Source organism: Mytilus trossulus, chromosome 12, assembly GCF_036588685.1.
Source record: "Mytilus trossulus isolate FHL-02 chromosome 12, PNRI_Mtr1.1.1.hap1, whole genome shotgun sequence".
In the NCBI taxonomy this organism is placed as follows: Eukaryota; Metazoa; Mollusca; class Bivalvia; order Mytilida; family Mytilidae; genus Mytilus; species Mytilus trossulus.
The window spans coordinates 49,742,442-49,761,104 of record NC_086384.1 but is presented as its reverse complement, the minus strand read 5'-3'; the positions used below and the strand labels follow the sequence as shown (position 1 = coordinate 49,761,104).

Below are 18,663 nucleotides of genomic sequence, written 5' to 3'. Positions count from 1 at the left end.
CTTTGAAAAGCCAATCTTTTCTCTTAGCACAGACAAGTGCTAATTTGGTGGACACAATCACATATTAAGTACCAAAATAAAAAACAATTGACAGATTAAAAACCATATAAATGACACCAGAAGAAAATCTGTGAAAAGCCAATCTTTTCTCTTAGCACAGACTAGTGCTAATTGAGTGAACACCAGCACTTAGCAAGTACCAAGAAAAACAATTGACATAGAATCAGAACTATATAAATGACACCATAAGAAAATCTGTGAAAAGCCAATCTTTTCTCTTAGCACAGACTAGTGCTAATGGAGTGGACACAAGCACATAGCAAGTACTAAGAAAAACAATTGACATAGATTAAGAACTATATAAATGACACCATAAGAAAATCTGTGAAAAGCCAATCTTTTCTCTTAGCACAGACTAGTGCTAATTGAGTGGACACCAGCACTTAACAAGTACCAAGAAAAACAATTGACATAGATTAAGAACTATATAAATGACACCATAAGAAAATCTGTGAAAAGCCAATCTTTTCTCTTAGCACAGACTAGTGCTAATTGAGTGGACACAAGCACATAGCAAGTACCAAGAAAAACAATTGACATAGATTAAAAATTATATAAATGACACCATAAGAAAATGTGTGATAGCCAATCTTTTCTCTTAGCACATAATAGTGCTAATTAAGTGGACACAAGCACATAGCAAGTACCAGGATAAACAATTGACATAGATTAAGAACTATATAAATGACACCATAAGAAAATCTATGAAAAGCCAATATTTTCTCTTAGCACAGACTAGTGCTAATTGAGTGGACACAAGCACATAGCAAGTACCAAGAAAAACAATTGACATAGATTTAAAACTATATAAATGACACCATAAGAAAATCTGTGAAAAGCCAATCATTTCTCTTAGCACAGTCTAGTGCTAATTGAGTGGACGCCAGCACATAGCAAGTACTAAGAAAAACTACTGACATAGATTAAAAACTATATAAATGACACCATAAGAAATATCTGTGAAAAGCCAATCTTTTCTCTTAGCACAGACTAGTGCTAATAGAGTGGACACAAGCACATAGCAAGTACCAAGAAAAACAATTGACATAGATTAAAAATATACATATATGACACCATAAAAAATCTGTAAAAGCCAATCTTTTCTCTTAGCACAGACTAGTGCTAATTGAGTGTACACAAGCACATAGCAAGTACCAAGAAAAAGAATTGACATAGATTAAAAACTATATATATGACACCATAAGAAAATCTGTGAACAAGTCAATATTTTCTCTTAGCACAGACTAGTGCTAATTGAGTGGAGACAAGCACATAGCAAGTACCAAGAAAAACAATTGACATAGATTAAAAACTATATATATGACACCATAAAAAAATCTGTGGAAGCCAATCTTTTCTCTTAGCACAGACTAGTGCTAATTGAGTGTACACAAGCACATAGCAAGTACCAAGAAAAACAATTGACATAGATTATAAACTATAAATGACACCACAAGAAAATCTGTGAACAAGCCAATATTTTCTCTTAGCATAGACTAGTGCTAATTGATTGGACACAAGCACATAGCAAGTACCAAGAAAAACTACTGACATAGATTAAAAACTATATAAATGACACCATAAGAAAATCTGTGAAAAGCCAATCTTTTCTCTTAGCACAGACTAGTGCTAATTGAGTGGACACAAGCACATAGCAAGTACCAAGAAAAACAATTGACATAGATTAAAAATTATATAAATGACACCATAAGAAAATGTGTGATAGCCAATCTTTTCTCTTAGCACATAATAGTGCTAATTAAGTGGACACAAGCACATAGCAAGTACCAGGATAAACAATTGACATAGATTAAGAACTATATAAATGACACCATAAGAAAATCTATGAAAAGCCAATATTTTCTCTTAGCACAGACTAGTGCTAATTTAGTGGACACAGTGAAAACTATATAAATGACACCATAAGAAAATCTGTGAAAAGCCAATCTTTTCTCTTAGCACAGACTAGTGCTAATTGAATGGACACAAGCACATAGCAAGAACCAAGAAAAACAATTGACATAGATTAAAAACTATGACACCATAAAAAAATCTGTGGAAGCCAATCTTTTCTCTTAGCACAAACTAGTGCTAATTGAGTGGACACAAGCACATAGCAAGTACCAAGAAAAACAATTGACATAGATTAAAAACTATAAATGACACCATAAGAAAATCTGTGAAAAAAACAATATTTTCTCTGAGCACAGACTAGTGCTAATTGAGTGGACACAAGCACATAGCAAGTACAAAGAAAAACTACTGACATAGATTAAAAACTATATAAATGACACCATAAGAAATATCTGTGAAAAGCCAATCTTTTCTCTTAGCACAGACTAGTGCTAATTGAGTGGACACCAGCACTTAACAAGTACCAAGAAAAACAATTGACATAGATTAAGAACTATATAAATGACACCATAAGAAAATCTGTGAAAAGCCAATCTTTTCTCTTAGCACAGACTAGTGCTAATTGAGTGGACACAAGCACATAGCAAGTACCAAGAAAAACAATTGACATAGATTAAAAATTATATAAATGACACCATAAGAAAATGTGTGATAGCCAATCTTTTCTCTTAGCACATAATAGTGCTAATTAAGTGGACACAAGCACATAGCAAGTACCAGGATAAACAATTGACATAGATTAAGAACTATATAAATGACACCATAAGAAAATCTATGAAAAGCCAATATTTTCTCTTAGCACAGACTAGTGCTAATTGAGTGGACACAAGCACATAGCAAGTACCAAGAAAAACAATTGATATAGATTTAAAACTATATAAATGACACCATAAGAAAATCAATGAAAAGCCAATATTTTCTCTTAGCACAGACTAGTGCTAATTGAGTGGACACAGTGAAAACTATATAAATGACACCATAAGAAAATCTGTGAAAAGCCAATCATTTCTCTTAGCACAGTCTAGTGCTAATTGAGTGGACGCCAGCACATAGCAAGTACCAAGAAAAAACAATTGACAGAAATTAAAAACTATATAAATGACACCATCAGAAATCTGTGAAAAGCCAATCTTTTCTCTTAGCACAGACTAGTGCTAATAGAGTGGACACAAGCACATAGCAAGTACCAAGAAAAACAATTGACATAGATTAAAAATATACATATATGACACCATAAAAAATCTGTAAAAGCCAATCTTTTCTCTTAGCACAGACTAGTGCTAATTGAGTGTACACAAGCACATAGCAAGTACCAAGAAAAAGAATTGACATAGATTAAAAACTATATATATGACACCATAAGAAAATCTGTGAACAAGTCAATATTTTCTCTTAGCACAGACTAGTGCTAATTGAGTGGACACAAGCACATAGCAAGTACCAAGAAAAACAATTGACATAGATTAAAAATTATATAAATGACACCATAAGAAAATGTGTGATAGCCAATCTTTTCTCTTAGCACATAATAGTGCTAATTAAGTGGACACAAGCACATAGCAAGTACCAGGATAAACAATTGACATAGATTAAGAACTATATAAATGACACCATAAGAAAATCTATGAAAAGCCAATATTTTCTCTTAGCACAGACTAGTGCTAATTGAGTGGACACAAGCACATAGCAAGTACCAAGAAAAACAATTGATATAGATTTAAAACTATATAAATGACACCATAAGAAAATCAATGAAAAGCAAATATTTTCTCTTAGCACAGACTAGTGCTAATTGAGTGGACACAGTGAAAACTATATAAATGACACCATAAGAAAATCTGTGAAAAGCCAATCATTTCTCTTAGCACAGTCTAGTGCTAATTGAGTGGACGCCAGCACATAGCAAGTACCAAGAAAAAACAATTGACAGAAATTAAAAACTATATAAATGACACCATCAGAAATCTGTGAAAAGCCAATCTTTTCTCTTAGCACAGACTAGTGCTAATAGAGTGGACACAAGCACATAGCAAGTACCAAGAAAAACAATTGACATAGATTAAAAATATACATATATGACACCATAAAAAATCTGTAAAAGCCAATCTTTTCTCTTAGCACAGACTAGTGCTAATTGAGTGTACACAAGCACATAGCAAGTACCAAGAAAAAGAATTGACATAGATTAAAAACTATATATATGACACCATAAGAAAATCTGTGAACAAGTCAATATTTTCTCTTAGCACAGACTAGTGCTAATTGAGTGGAGACAAGCACATAGCAAGTACTAAGAAAAACAATTGACATAGATTAAAAACTATATATATGACACCATAAAAAAATCTGTGGAAGCCAATCTTTTCTCTTAGCACAGACTAGTGCTAATTGATTGGACACAAGCACATAGCAAGTACCAAGAAAAACAATTGACAAAGATTATAAACTATAAATGACACCACAAGAAAATCTGTGAACAAGCCAATATTTTCTCTTAGCACAGACTAGTGCTAATTGAGTGGACACAAGCACATAGCAAGTACCAAGAAAAACTACTGACATAGATTAAAAACTATATAAATGAACCATAAGAAAATCTGTGAAAAGCCAATCTTTTCTCTTAGCACAGACTAGTGCTAATTGAGTGGACACAAGCACATAGCAAGAACCAAGAAAAACAATTGACATAGATTAAAAACTATGACACCATAAAAAAATCTGTGGAAGCCAATCTTTTCTCTTAGCACAAACTAGTGCTAATTGAGTGGACACAAGCACATAGCAAGTACCAAGAAAAACAATTGACATAGATTAAAAACTATAAATGACACCATAAGAAAATCTGTGAAAAAAACAATATTTTCTCTGAGCACAGACTAGTGCTAATTGAGTGGACACAAGCACATAGCAAGTACAAAGAAAAACTACTGACATAGATTAAAAACTATATAAATGACACCATAAGAAATATCTGGGAAAAGCCAATCTTTTCTCTTAGCACAGACTAGTGCTAATTGAGTGGACACAAGCACATAGCAAGTACCAAGAAAACCAATTGACATAGATTATAAACTATAAATGACACCATAAGAAAATCTGTGAACAAGCCAATATTTTCTCTTAGCACAGACTAGTGCTAATTGATTGGACACAAGCACATAGCAAGTACCAAGAAAAACTACTGACATAGATTAAAAACTATATAAATGAACCATAAGAAAATCTGTGAAAAGCAAATCTTTTCTCTTAGCACAGACTAGTGCTAATTGAGTGGACACAAGCACATAGCAAGAACCAAGAAAAACAATTGACATAGATTAAAAACTATATATATGACACCATAAAAAAATCTGTGGAAGCCAATCTTTTCTCTTAGCACAAACTAGTGCTAATTGAGTGGACACAAGCACATAGCAAGTACCAAGAAAAACAATTGACATAGATTAAAAACTATTAATGACACCATAAGAAAATCTGTGAAAAAAACAATATTTTCTCTGAGCACAGACTAGTGCTAATTGAGTGGACACAAGCACATAGCAAGTACAAAGAAAAACTACTGACATAGATTAAAAACTATATAAATGACACCATAAGAAATATCTGTGAAAAGCCAATCTTTTCTCTTAGCACAGACTAGTGCTAATTGAGTGGACACAAGCACATAGCAAGTACCAAGAAAAACAATTGACATAGATTAAAAACTATATAAATGACACCATAAGAAAATCTATGAAAAGCCAATCTTTTCTCTTAGCACAGACTAGTGCTAATTGAGTGGACACAAGCACATAGCAAGTACAAAGAAAAACTACTGACATAGAATAAGTAGCAAAATCTATTTGAATGACACCATGAAGATAACTGAGAAAAAGCCAATATTTTCTCTTAGCACAGACTAGTGCTAATTGAGTGGACACAGGCACATAGCAAGTACCAAGAAAAACAATTGACATAGATAAATAACTATATAAATGACACCATAAGAAAATCTGTGAAAAGCCAATCTTTTCTCTTAGCACAGACTAGTGCTAATTGAGTGGACACAAGCACATAGCAAGTACCAAGAAAAACTACTGACATAGAATAAGTAGCAAAATCTATTTGAATGACACAATGAAGAAAACTGAGAAAAGCCAATATTTTCTCTTAGCACAGACTAGTGCTAATTGTGGGAACACACAGCACATAGCAACTACCATAAAAAACAACTGACATAAAATTAATTGAAAAGCTATTTAAATGACACCATTTAGAATACTTTATTCTCTTAGCAGAGACTAATTCAATAATAATAAAAAAAAAATGAAACAAGAGAAACATACATCTTTTGTTCCTAGCACAGACTAGTGCTAATTGGTAAGATAAGACACAAGCACAAAGTAAGTACCAGGAAAAACAGCTGACTGTCTGTTTGACAAAGCAACAGACTAATTGAACCTGAGAATGAACATGCTAAAGAGCTTCATGTTTGAATTATTTCGACTAGATTTTTTTAGTTAAAAAATTGAAAGTTAACATCAATAACAGTGAAAAGTTAAATTTATTATTGTCAGAATATCCTCGAAAAACAGCTCGATTCTTAGAACATTCATTTACAAAACGCAGACAACACTTATATTTAAATAATTAACATGTATATAAAATTCCTGATGACAATCTGAATAAATAATATAGTATCTATTTGAAGTGACTTATAGGTCCATTGGGCCGGGTGTAATTTAAATGAAATATTTCAATATTGTACATAATTTGTTATACACAATGTCACTATAATAAACATATTTGTATTGTATTGTACTGTAAAGAAACATTCTTTTTGCCTAGCACAAGCTAGTGCTAATTGTAATTGTTTCATCAGCACATAGTTAGTACCAGGGAAAAAGAATTTCAAAACTCAAGATTTCATTTATAGTTAGGTTTTTCTGTTCAGTGGCTAAGAATGGTTGAGTTAACATAATTACGTATATAGAAGTCTTATAGTTAATTCAAACTCAAATATTTCTAGATCAGTTATATTCTAGTTCAGACTAACTTATGTACAGTGGCAAATATTTCATGCATATTTAGTTGACTAAGAGAATCAAAGAATATTTATAGCTGATTTGTTTAAAAAAAATCATTAATTAGTACTCTGAATGTGTGGCACATATATATATATAAAAAAACAATTTCAACCAGAAGCCTAACAATATAGAATTTATAGAAGTTAAAATTAAGTAAAAAGTTTATTTGTCATACAGGGCAAGGTTGAAAAACAGGATAAGTCAATCCAAATTCTGTGTGAAGTTGTCATACTTTTGTGTTAGCAAAAGCTAGTGCTAATCATAGAAACAACATTAACATTAGCCAGTGCCATAACAAAAAATGACAATGTAAAATAATTCAAAGGAGATTGCAATTATAAAAGTGTACATTTTTTTATTTTCCTTATTCCCAGTGCAGATATCTGTTTAAAATATAGTATAGTCACGAGTGACCATTTAAACACTTTTTTTTTCTTTTTTTTCTGTTAATAAATGAACTTAGTTTTTAATAAGCTTTTAAAACTATTAACAGTTTACATAGGAAGTTTTTAATGACCTTGACTTGCTTTATAGCCCTCCACTACTTGTAAAGGGGTTTCTAGTACAAATAGTTCATACTTTATAGTTTGATAATTGTTTAATTCTATTGAAGTTTTTGTAAATGGTCAATTTCCACTTCCTTGTAAACAAAAAATGAAATTTATTTTCCCTTTATATCATTTTATTCAGAAAGAATGACAATTTAAATGAATGATTTGTTGTCCATTAGCAATAGTAAGGAAGTCAGCAGTGTCAGGATGACCTTCAAATTACATAAACCACACAAATTCATATTTAATTGTGAATGTGTGAGGATTAGGGCTTTGTCCATTTATTTAATTGTTTTAAATAAAATCTGACTTATTCTTTTTGAAATGCAATTTACTTTTGAAAATATATTAAAAAAAAATAGTAGATCATTATGCAAACTATATTTTGGCAGTTAAAAGTTGAAATTCACATACTTCCTAAAAAAAAAATTATAAAAAAAAACCCAGAGAAAATGACCAAATATGATATAAAAAAATGATTTGTCCTGTTACAAGTAAGGAAATACAACTTATCAATGAACAATGTAAAAAAAAAATTAAACAAATTGTATAGTTTATTTTTAGATTTGAAGTTTAAAATATAATTTATGATTATGTAAATTTCAATTCTCTGACTAATATATTTATTTGTTTAATGAAGTCCTTTGACACATGTTTGAGAATGTTGTACTTGAATATATATTTTATTTCTGAACATGTAGTGTTCTGGAAAAAGTTCAAATTAATTCTTGAATTAATTTGAAATTTTGAATATTTCAACATTCATTTAAAGAGGTCTTTTAGTAATGGAAAAGTAATTTAGTTCATTTAAACAAAATGATTATAATTGAAGCTGTCTTAATCAACTATTAATTAATTTTTAACTAGGTCCTTTTAAATGGATATAAAAGGTCTGCTTCAAATTGTATGTTTTATTTGTTTGAAAAATAAAAAAATGGACTATTTTTAAACTGACTTTTCTCTTAAAATTAAAACATCTCTATATATATAGTGATTTTAATGAAAAAATAATTCTTATCTAAGTTTAACAAACTTTTAAAGTAAATGTCTTTACCTTAAAATTCTTCAATCCATCTTCCTTAGTCAGTTCAAGTATAATGATGTAGTAATAAAACACCAGATTCTTTTATGACCCCTGCATTGTGTAATGCCAATTTGCAACTGACCAGTGGTCATCACCCCCACAGGTGTCAATACAAACTTTCTCTTACCCCTTCTGTATCTTGTGTGATGTCACATCCCTTCTGATGTGGAGCTAACACACTTAAGTGTCATAATGAGGGGTTTGATTAATTAGTAGATTGTCAACAGAAATTAACATTTACTTGTAAACACTGGTACATTTCACTTGTGAAATATACATGCCAGTTTTGACAGGTTTATGAAACTTTTGAAAACTTATTTGAATTTTCATGTTTTAACAGCATTCAGAAACAAAACTAAAACTTGCACTTATTGTCATTTTAATCTGATTGTTTAATTAAAAAAAAAAATATGCAATGATTTTAATTTTGTTTTTTACCATCTTTAAATCTATTTTGTAATTATTCAATTAAATTAAACTTTGCAAGGAGATTTAATAAAACCATCACATTAACACTCATCATAATTTTGTTTATAAATCAAAATTTAATTATAAATAACCTTATTATAAAAAGTAGTTTTAAATTGAATTTTCTCTACAAGTTGATGATTAAAGTAAAGTGGAATTGTTTCCATTTAAATTTTTAAACTTCCTAATACATCAGACATGTCAGAATAAAATAGATACATAAATTTCTTTAAATAATAATAAAATTATAATCCACTTACTTGTTCTTCCTTGGAAGCCTCTGAATACAATACACCAAAAACTTTCACCCCTCCTTTTTTATACCAACCCCCCTTTTTGGCAAGTAATGCTAACTTTTGACACCTGTTTTTAGAATTCTATTCTCAATGCCAGATTAGGATCAAAGATTGTTGCACATTAATTAATAATTAATTTCTGTCTATACATTTGAATGAAATTTACCTGTAATTAAAATATTATAATTACTGTAAAAACACAACAGGTGTCACTTCAGGGGAAATAACTCTTGTCATGTCTTTGATGTTTTTTTAAGAATACATAATTGGATTTTGTTAATTTGTTTGTAATTAATAGTAATTTGTAAAGATAATCTGTGAACTTAAATGTTTGAATAGTAAAACATTCCTAATTAGGCTATAATTCTATTGTTTGTTTGTTTTTGTGAATATTTTGGAAAAAAACAGTTATTTTAAATGAATTATATCTTCATCAAGATATTTTATTTGCAGATTTAAATTTTGCATATTTTTTCTTTATTTAGTTTGGATTAAATTAATAGTTTTATTTGATTTATAAAAAAATATTTACTTTTATGATTCAATCACTCTTTATATATCTGTATTTTTGTTTTCGAATACAAATATTAGACCATCATATTTTGATATACAACGATTGCAAACATCTAGAGCTTGGTTAAATCACCAAATATATATATATTTTAATAAATGGTTAAAAGAACTTTAATTAATAATTAGTGGAAAAATAATTTAAAGTTTTAATAAATATATTCAATTTGTAATGTGTACAAATTAGCAGTTAGAATTTACATTCAATTTGAAAATTGATAATTAGTTAAAGGTTTAGTTGTTTTTGGCTTTTAAGTTTCAGTGGCAATATTCATGAATGTTTTTTTTTTAATATTTTAAAAAGATAATTTTTTTTTACAGTTTTTGAGTTATTAATGAATATTAATATACAAAAAGTAATGTCCTGTCAAAATATGTAACAAGTTAATAAACTAAGGACTTGGATTAAGAATATTACAAGTAAATTTTATTCAGAACTACTGGAAAATAAAATAAATAGTTTGAACGAAAATAACAAACAAAAATATTAGAGACAAACAAGACCAAGAATTTTATCTAAAATATCAAAATTTTGAAACTAGACGTTTATTTACAAAAATTAGAATTAGTGACCATAATTTGCTCATTGAGAAGGGCAGATATTCTAAAAATACCTCGAGACAATAGAACATGTCCCACTTGTTAAACCTTAGAAGATTAAAACCACTTTCTCCCCCACTGTCAAATTAATAATGTTTTACATATAAAAAATTTAATGACATGGCAATACATAACCCTATGTTTCCAAATCTATCTGATACACAAAAACTAGTAGTCCTTCTAAATCCTTCTAATATAAACCAAGTGAAAAAACAGGTTCCTTTGTAAAACAGTCTTTAGAGCTGAGGACTGTGAGGGGACTCTTAGTTAGTTTTACTTGTATGTATAGATATGTGTGTGTTCAACTCAGTTATTTTATTGTTGTTGTTACTTTTGTTTATGTCACAAGTATAATGTTACTTATATGACAAATACAGATTATTATTATAATAATCATTATATAAATCTACAATGCATTATGCTTTATTGTAATAAACTTCTGTTTGATTCAGTGTATATGTTGTTATCGAATGTTATAATTGAGCTGCTTCTGATAAAAATGGACCTTATGCAAACGATTATTGATACATGTACATCTGTTAAAAAAATCTCTTTGATTTAAGTATTTGAAAATTAAGTTGAACAAAGAACCATTTTTAAGGAGTTATGCCCCTTAGAAATATATATATTTTATGGGAGTTTGCATTGTGGAATTTATGCACGATTTTTATAAAATTCATATGAAAGGCATATAACAGAAAGATGAAACTTTAAAAAGTCATTGCTGATCATATTTTTAATGAGTTTCCCTTGGAGATTTTAAACGTATATGTTTTAAAGAGGTGAGACTCTAAAAAATTATTTGTTTTATTTGTTTGTTTTATATCAGAATTTTCTGGCAAGTCTTTAACTCTCTAGTAAGATGATTTTAAAAAGTCTTTATAGAACAATATTTTGCTCTTGAACAGAACAAACAAAATATTTGTAACATTGGGACATTATAAGTCTTAAAATGTTCTTTAATTAATGTATATCAAAGTCTTTTAATGTCTATCAGAATTAAGGTGGCTCGTGGGTACAAAAATTTTAGCAAAAAATTAAAACTTTATTTTTTCATTACAAATTTTATTTATTACTCTATTAGTTGTTACTTTATGATATGGTACAAAAAACAACCCAAAAAAAATGATTTGGTTTGGCCCCAGATGACTTTAAAAATTGAAAAAGCTCCAAATTATCGATCTCCCTTTGGTGTAAAAATGCAATTTTTTTGCCTTAAATTTGAAATATCTTTTTTAACTCATCGGTGACCTATATTTTTTATTATTGCTTTCAAATAAGCTGTACACAGACTAAATAATTGTAAAATTTAAGCGATTTCTTATATTAGGTTATTTTTTTATTTCGATATTTCCTCTTTTTCTCCTATTAGTTCAACAGAAAAAAAGGACATTAACAAAAATGTATGCTTCTTCCAGAGGCAGATTTTAGCTTAAATGAACGGTGATCCCATTTTTTTATTTCATTTTTCTTTTAAGTATATGATAAAGTTCATTTATGAAAAAATATAGCTAAATCCTATATTAGAAAAAAAATTTCATTTATGCCCAGGAGCCCCCTTAAGGAGGCTCGCGGGTATAAGATTTTCAGAAAAAAATTAAACATTTAATTTTCATTACAAATTCTATAAAATTACCGTAAGTAGTTGTTATGTTATCATATGGCACAAACATCATTCCAAAAAATCAATTCGTGTTGGCCCCACCTGGCTTTTTAAATGTAGATATCATTGAAAAAGCTCGAAATTATCTCCCTTTGGTGCAAAAATGCTATTTTTTGGCATTAAAATTGAAACATCTTTTTTTACTCATCGGTGACCTATATTTTTTATTGTTGTTTTCAAATAAGCTATACATAAACTAAATAATTGTAAAATTTAAGCGATTTCTGTAATTAGGTTCTTTTTTTATTCCGATATTACCTCTTTTTCTCCTATTAGTTCAACAGAAAAAAAGGACATTTACAAAAATGTATGTTTCTTTCGAAGGCAGATTGTGAGCGTATATGATCGGTGACCCCTCTTTTTTATTTCATTTTTCTATTAGGTATAAGATAAAGTTCATTTATAGAAAAAATTAGCGAAATCTTATATTAAATAAAAAAAAATGATTTAGACCCGCGAGCCCCCTTAAGTGTATAAAGTAGCATTTACATCATGTACATGGTATGAAAAGACTGAAATAAGGTTTACCAATAAGATTGGAAAAGTTTATTTAAAGATTGATCGATTGGTCATTGCTTTATTCCACATCAGCACAAAAAGACTATATTGCTGTGAGAAGAATTTCTTCCCACAGCAATATATAAAAAAGAGAAGATGTGGTATGATTGCCAATGAGACAACTATCCACAAAAGACCAAAATGACACAAACATATTAACAACTATAGGTCACCGTACAGCCTTCAACAATGAACAAAGCCCATACCGCATAGTCAGCTATAAAAGGCCATTATGTACCGTATGTATTAATTTTCACAAAAGTCAAAGATGGTTGATTAAGTCAATTGTATTACAAAAACTCTTCAAACACTTTAAATGTATCATTTCCTGATATAAAGAATTGTTAAGTCGTCATTTTATATTTTCTTTCACTATAATAGTGTGTTTATAAATAGGAAAATTAAAACTATAAGATTTACTTTAATATCTGGGTTAACAGACATTAAGTGTAAGGCCAAATAAAATAGTACTGTGGATTCATTAATATTCGTTGGATACCAATTTTCGTGGCTTTCGTGTAAACAGGGGTACCACAAATTCAAATGTTCAACAAATTAGAAATTTCCTAAAGGAATGTGTGCAGACTTTGACATAAAAACGAAATTAAATATCCACGAATATACAAGTTTTCCTCCTATCACGATTAGTACCCACGAAATTAATGAAACAACAGGATGTACGTGTGGGTTAAGTTACATCTAAAAAAAAGTGAGGGTAGGAACTCACTGGTCAGGAATTTATTTTTAATTTCATGTTGGTTTTTTTTAAATTGAGAATATATATAGATGAGAAAAATTCTGACTTTAACAGTGCTATAATAAACAATTTTACTCTTATTCTTTATCCTTCATGAAAAATCACAAAAAACCTTAAGGGTAGGCTTTTATTACTTTAAAAGTAGGATAGAAAGGGTAACAGGAACCATACATATATTTTTATTTGCCCTGAGATGAATACTGCAGAAAAAAAGATGTATACTAAAAAAAGAAAATTTGGGTTTTTTTTTTAGGGAAAATCTCCAAAATTGTAAAGGAAAGTGTTAAAAAATAGACATGAAAGAATGACAAGCTTCAAAGAATAAGTGTTATATACTTATATACCAGACTTCCAGACTTTAAGTGTTCTTTAGAATAAAAATTGCATTATTCTACTGAGAATGTTTAAAAAGCAAATATATAAATGCGAAAAATTAACCCCCCCCCCCCCCCCCCCCCCCCCCCCCCAATTAAAAAAAAATCACCTAACAAACAAAATAAAATAGATCAACTTTTTTTTTTATTTTTAATTTAGTTAGAACAAACAAGTATAATAAATATAGACTCACTATACAAATCATTGGAATACTATATAAAAATATTTCCAAATTTATATAGGAAAATTTGACTTCTTATACAGTTTCTTGGTCTTATTTCAGGTGCTGTTATAATCTTCACTGCCCTACTGTCGGTAGCTTTCCTTGGTAGAACCATCAGAGCACAGATGTGGATTGGTATAGTTAGTGTAATTGTTGGTTTGGCTGTCGTTGGTGTGTCTGATATCATTTTTAACACTGACAAGAACAAAGATACAAATGGAATTATTGCAGGTAAAGGTTAAACTCATAACATGTACAATGCTGGAATTTGTTTTTTGTCGAGCTGCAACTTTTGTTGCAGAATGCTCGACAAGGATAGTGTTTGCGGCTACGGCAATTATGGCGGCATTATCTAATTAACTTCTTAAAAGCTTTATATTTTAGAAAGCGGAAGACCTGGATGCTTTATACTTAGTATATAGATGCCTCATGTTATGAAGTTTCCGTCAGTCACATGTCCAATGTCCTTGACCTCATTTTCATAGTTCAGTGACCAATTGAAAAAAAATCTAGATTTTTTGTAACATTGAATTCTATCTTATTTTAAGGAATAGGATAACTATATTTGGTATGTGCATATACCTTGCAAGGTCCTCATGCCCATCAGACAGATTTTACTTGACCTCCACCACATTTCATGGATCAGTGAACAAGGTTAAGTTTTGGTGGTCAAGTCCATATCTCAGATACTATAAGCAATACGTCTAGTGTATACGTTGTATGGAAGGACTGTAAGGTGTTCATGTCCAGCTGGCAGGTGTCATCTGACCTTTACACCATTTTCATGGTTCAGTAGTTATAGTTAAGTTTTTGTGTTTTGGTCTGTTTTTCTCATACTTTATGCAATAGGTCTACTATATTTGTTGTATGGAATGATTGTAAGGTGTACATGTCTGGCAGGCAGATGTCATTTGACCTTGACCTCATTTCATGGTTCAGTGGTCAAAGTTATATTTTTGAGTTTTGGTCTTTTTATCTAATACTATATGCCATAGGTCAACTATATTTGGTGTATGAAAATATTTTATGATCTATTTGTCAGTTGCGCAGGTTTTATTTGACCTTGACCTCATTTTCTTGGTTCATTGCTCAGTATTAAGTTTTTTTGTTTTGGTCTGTATTTCTTAAACTATAATCAATACGTTAATATATAAATAACACATAGCTGAGAGGGTGATAGAGCAGATTGGTACCCCGAGAAAACATTGTCAACCGCGGCGAAGCCAAGGTTGACAATGCCTTTTCGAGGGGTTTCAATCTGCTCTATCACCCTCTCAGCTATGTGTTATTTAATTTATTATACTGAATGTCCTATCATTATTGGCTTTTACAGATTACTTTTATTTTAAAAGTATTTTCTATATCACTTTCATAACAACGTTACGGTCATTTGAAAAAAACAACAAGTCAAGCAAGATTTTTTATTTTATTTATCTTAACAGTTGATAATAAAATCTGAGCCAAAACGTAGAACTTAAGCATTGTATTTAATTCCTTGATGTAAATTCAATTCATTGTTCTTTGAATTATTGATTTCTGATTGGTCTAGACGAGAGGGTAACATTAAAAAAAATTGTCACCCACTCAGCCATGTGATAGAGTAAATTGACACCCTCGTCTTAGCCAATCAAAATATGGCATTTTAATGTGAAGTATAATAACTATTTGTTGTATGGAAGAATTGTTAGCTGTACATGTCTGCCTGGCATTGTTCATCTGACCTTGACCTCATTTTCATGGTCCATTGGTCAATGTTTAGTTATGTTGGTTAATGTTAAGTTATGTGACAGTTGTAATAAAGCTTTATATTTAGAACTATCAAAATAATATCTATGATTAGTAAAAAATTAGGCGAGACAGATCAGGGTGTGCACTCTTGTGTGTTTTTTCTATAATATTTTTTTTCCAAAATCATATTTTACTCATATGACCTTGACCTCATTTTTATGGTTCATTGGTAAATGATAAGTTTTTGTAAGTTTGTTAGTTTATCAGATACTGATAAGCAATACGTCAACTTTATTTGACAAACTTTAATGTGTTTAAGAATTATATGTAGGATTAAACTTAAATAGGATGAAGAATAAATGAAAATATGTTATATTCTCAGTCAAACTTATTGTTTACCCATCCTTTTAGACAGGGGCAGATCAACGGCTATTTTTAAAAGAGGATTTCCCACCTGACCTTGAGGGGTGGTTCCAATTATTGTCCCCTTTCAAATGCATTTATTGTTAAAAAAGAAAACCCATACTGCATAGTTTGCTATAATTTAAGACCCTGACATAAAAAAAGTGAAACAATTCAAAGAAGAAACTAAAGGCCGGCCTTCAATGTTTATAACAAAAGGATTTATAAAAAAAGTAAAACAGACACAACCTTGTGAACCAATGACAACCTTTGAACTGTAGACTGATCTTGACTTTGGGAGTGTTATGCCATAAGGAATGTGGTGGGGGTTAAACAAGTTTGTGAGTACTTAACCCATCCCCTATCCTGGAACAGTGATGTTTCAGCACAATATGTTCTCAACAGGAATTTGTATGCTGTTAGTGCACATTAAACATCAATCAATCAATCAACCAATCAATCAATTTTAAAAATTATTTATTTATAGACCTTTAATTTGTATTTGACAGGTGATTTATTGATTATTATGGCCCAGATTATTGTGGCGGTTCAGATGGTCTATGAAGAAAGAGTTATAAACAGATTTACAATACATCCTTTGGAGGCTGTAGGCTGGGAAGGTATGAAAAACTGGAAATTTAGAAAGTATAGGAAATCCTTAATACAATAAAGGGTTTATATATCAAAATTATATTTCTATTAATATTGTCATTTTGTTCAAAATTTATCCAATCACAATTTTCTTCATGATAAAAGCATCACAAAAAAATGACTGTACTGTGAATAGAACTTAATACACACACATAAAACTTCTGTGCTATTTGTTTATCTTGTGGAAAGATCTATTGTCAATACAAAAGAGATATTCCAACTCATAAGTAAAATATAAACTGATGGCGCCATGGTTAAAAAAAAAAGACAAAGAACAGTACTGGAAACACAACATAGAAAACTGAAGAACTAGTAACAGGAACTCAATCAAAACTGGAGTGGTGATCCAGAGGGATAAGCATATTCTGATCCTCATATGGCACCCGTCGTGTTGCTCATGTTAGTACAAACACAGTGATAATTATCAAAGATTCAACTTTTTAATCTTATTATATTTCATTGAAATAAATACTATTGGATTATGTATTCCTCTCTTATAACAGGGCCTCAGTGACCAAGTGGTCTAAGTAGTTTTTTGTAATTTATTTTTTTATTTCATCTGAAAATACACCAAGTATATATTGTGATATATATTTATATAGTTATTTCATAATACATATATTGATATTAAATTGGTCTAAGTAGTTACTACTGTAATCACTAGCCATTTAACACAGATGTTATAAGTTCGAACCTTGCTCGTGCTGGTGCACTCAACTCCAATCTTAGTTGACTATAGGATTGTCAGTTTTCCTATCGAAGGTCACGGTTTTTTCCCCTGACTTCGGCTTCCTCCATTAATAAAAAATGGACACCACAAAATAGCCTAAATGTGGTCCTCAAAAGTATCTTTAGAACAAAAAAAAACAAAAAAATCAATACCTCTCTTATAACAGTTTCTTAATATTGTATATCAAACATTTTTGTTTGGATGTTCTGATCAATTTTGCCACTGGATTTTTTTACAATTTGATTATCAGATTTTTATTTTTCAGGTATATTTGGATTTGTTCTCTTAGGCCTCTTGTTGATTCCATTTTTCCACATTGATGCCGGAGCCTTCAGTGAATTGCCAACACACAAATTAGATGATGCTATTGATGCCTTCCATCAGCTGGGTCAAAACTGGCAAATTCTTACGGCAACTCTAGGTACAGTATTAACCCTGAAAAACTATCAAAACTAAATCAGACAAAACTGGCAAATTCTTATGGCAACCCTAGGTACAGTATAGACCCTGAAAAACAATCAAAATTAAATCAGACAAAACTGGCAAATTCTTACGGCAACCCTAGGTACAGTATTGACCCTGAAAAACAATCAAAATTAAATCAGACAAAACTGGCAAATTCTTACAGCAACCCTAGGTACAGTATTAAACCTGAAAAAAATCAAAATTAAATCAGACAAAACTGGCAAATTCTTACAGCAACCCTAGGTACAGTATACCCTGAAAAAAATCAAAATTAAATCAGACAAAACTGGCAAATTCTTACGGCAACCCTAGGTACAGTATACCCTGAAAAAAAAATCAAAATTAAATCAGACAAAACTGGCAAATTCTTACGGCAACCCTAGGTACAGTATACCCTGAAAAAAATCAAAATTAAATCAGACAAAACTGGCAAATTCTTACGGCAACCCTAGGTACAGTAGTTACTCTGAGAAACAATCAAAATTAGACAAGAAAAAAATGG

General features: G+C 30.2%; 1 protein-coding gene across 2 annotated transcripts in view; it reads left to right on the top strand.

Annotated features, from left to right (window-relative positions):
• The window catches only part of LOC134692755 (solute carrier family 35 member F6-like), a 37,175-nt gene that overhangs the window by 11,549 nt on the left and 6,963 nt on the right, over positions 1–18,663 (top strand). For both annotated transcript variants that reach the window (XM_063553269.1, XM_063553268.1), the window contains exons 4-6: positions 14,246–14,416; positions 16,825–16,935; positions 17,962–18,117. In XM_063553269.1, the coding sequence (XP_063409339.1) occupies positions 14,246–14,416; positions 16,825–16,935; positions 17,962–18,117 (438 nt within the window). The remainder of the gene's footprint in view (positions 1–14,245; positions 14,417–16,824; positions 16,936–17,961; positions 18,118–18,663) is intronic.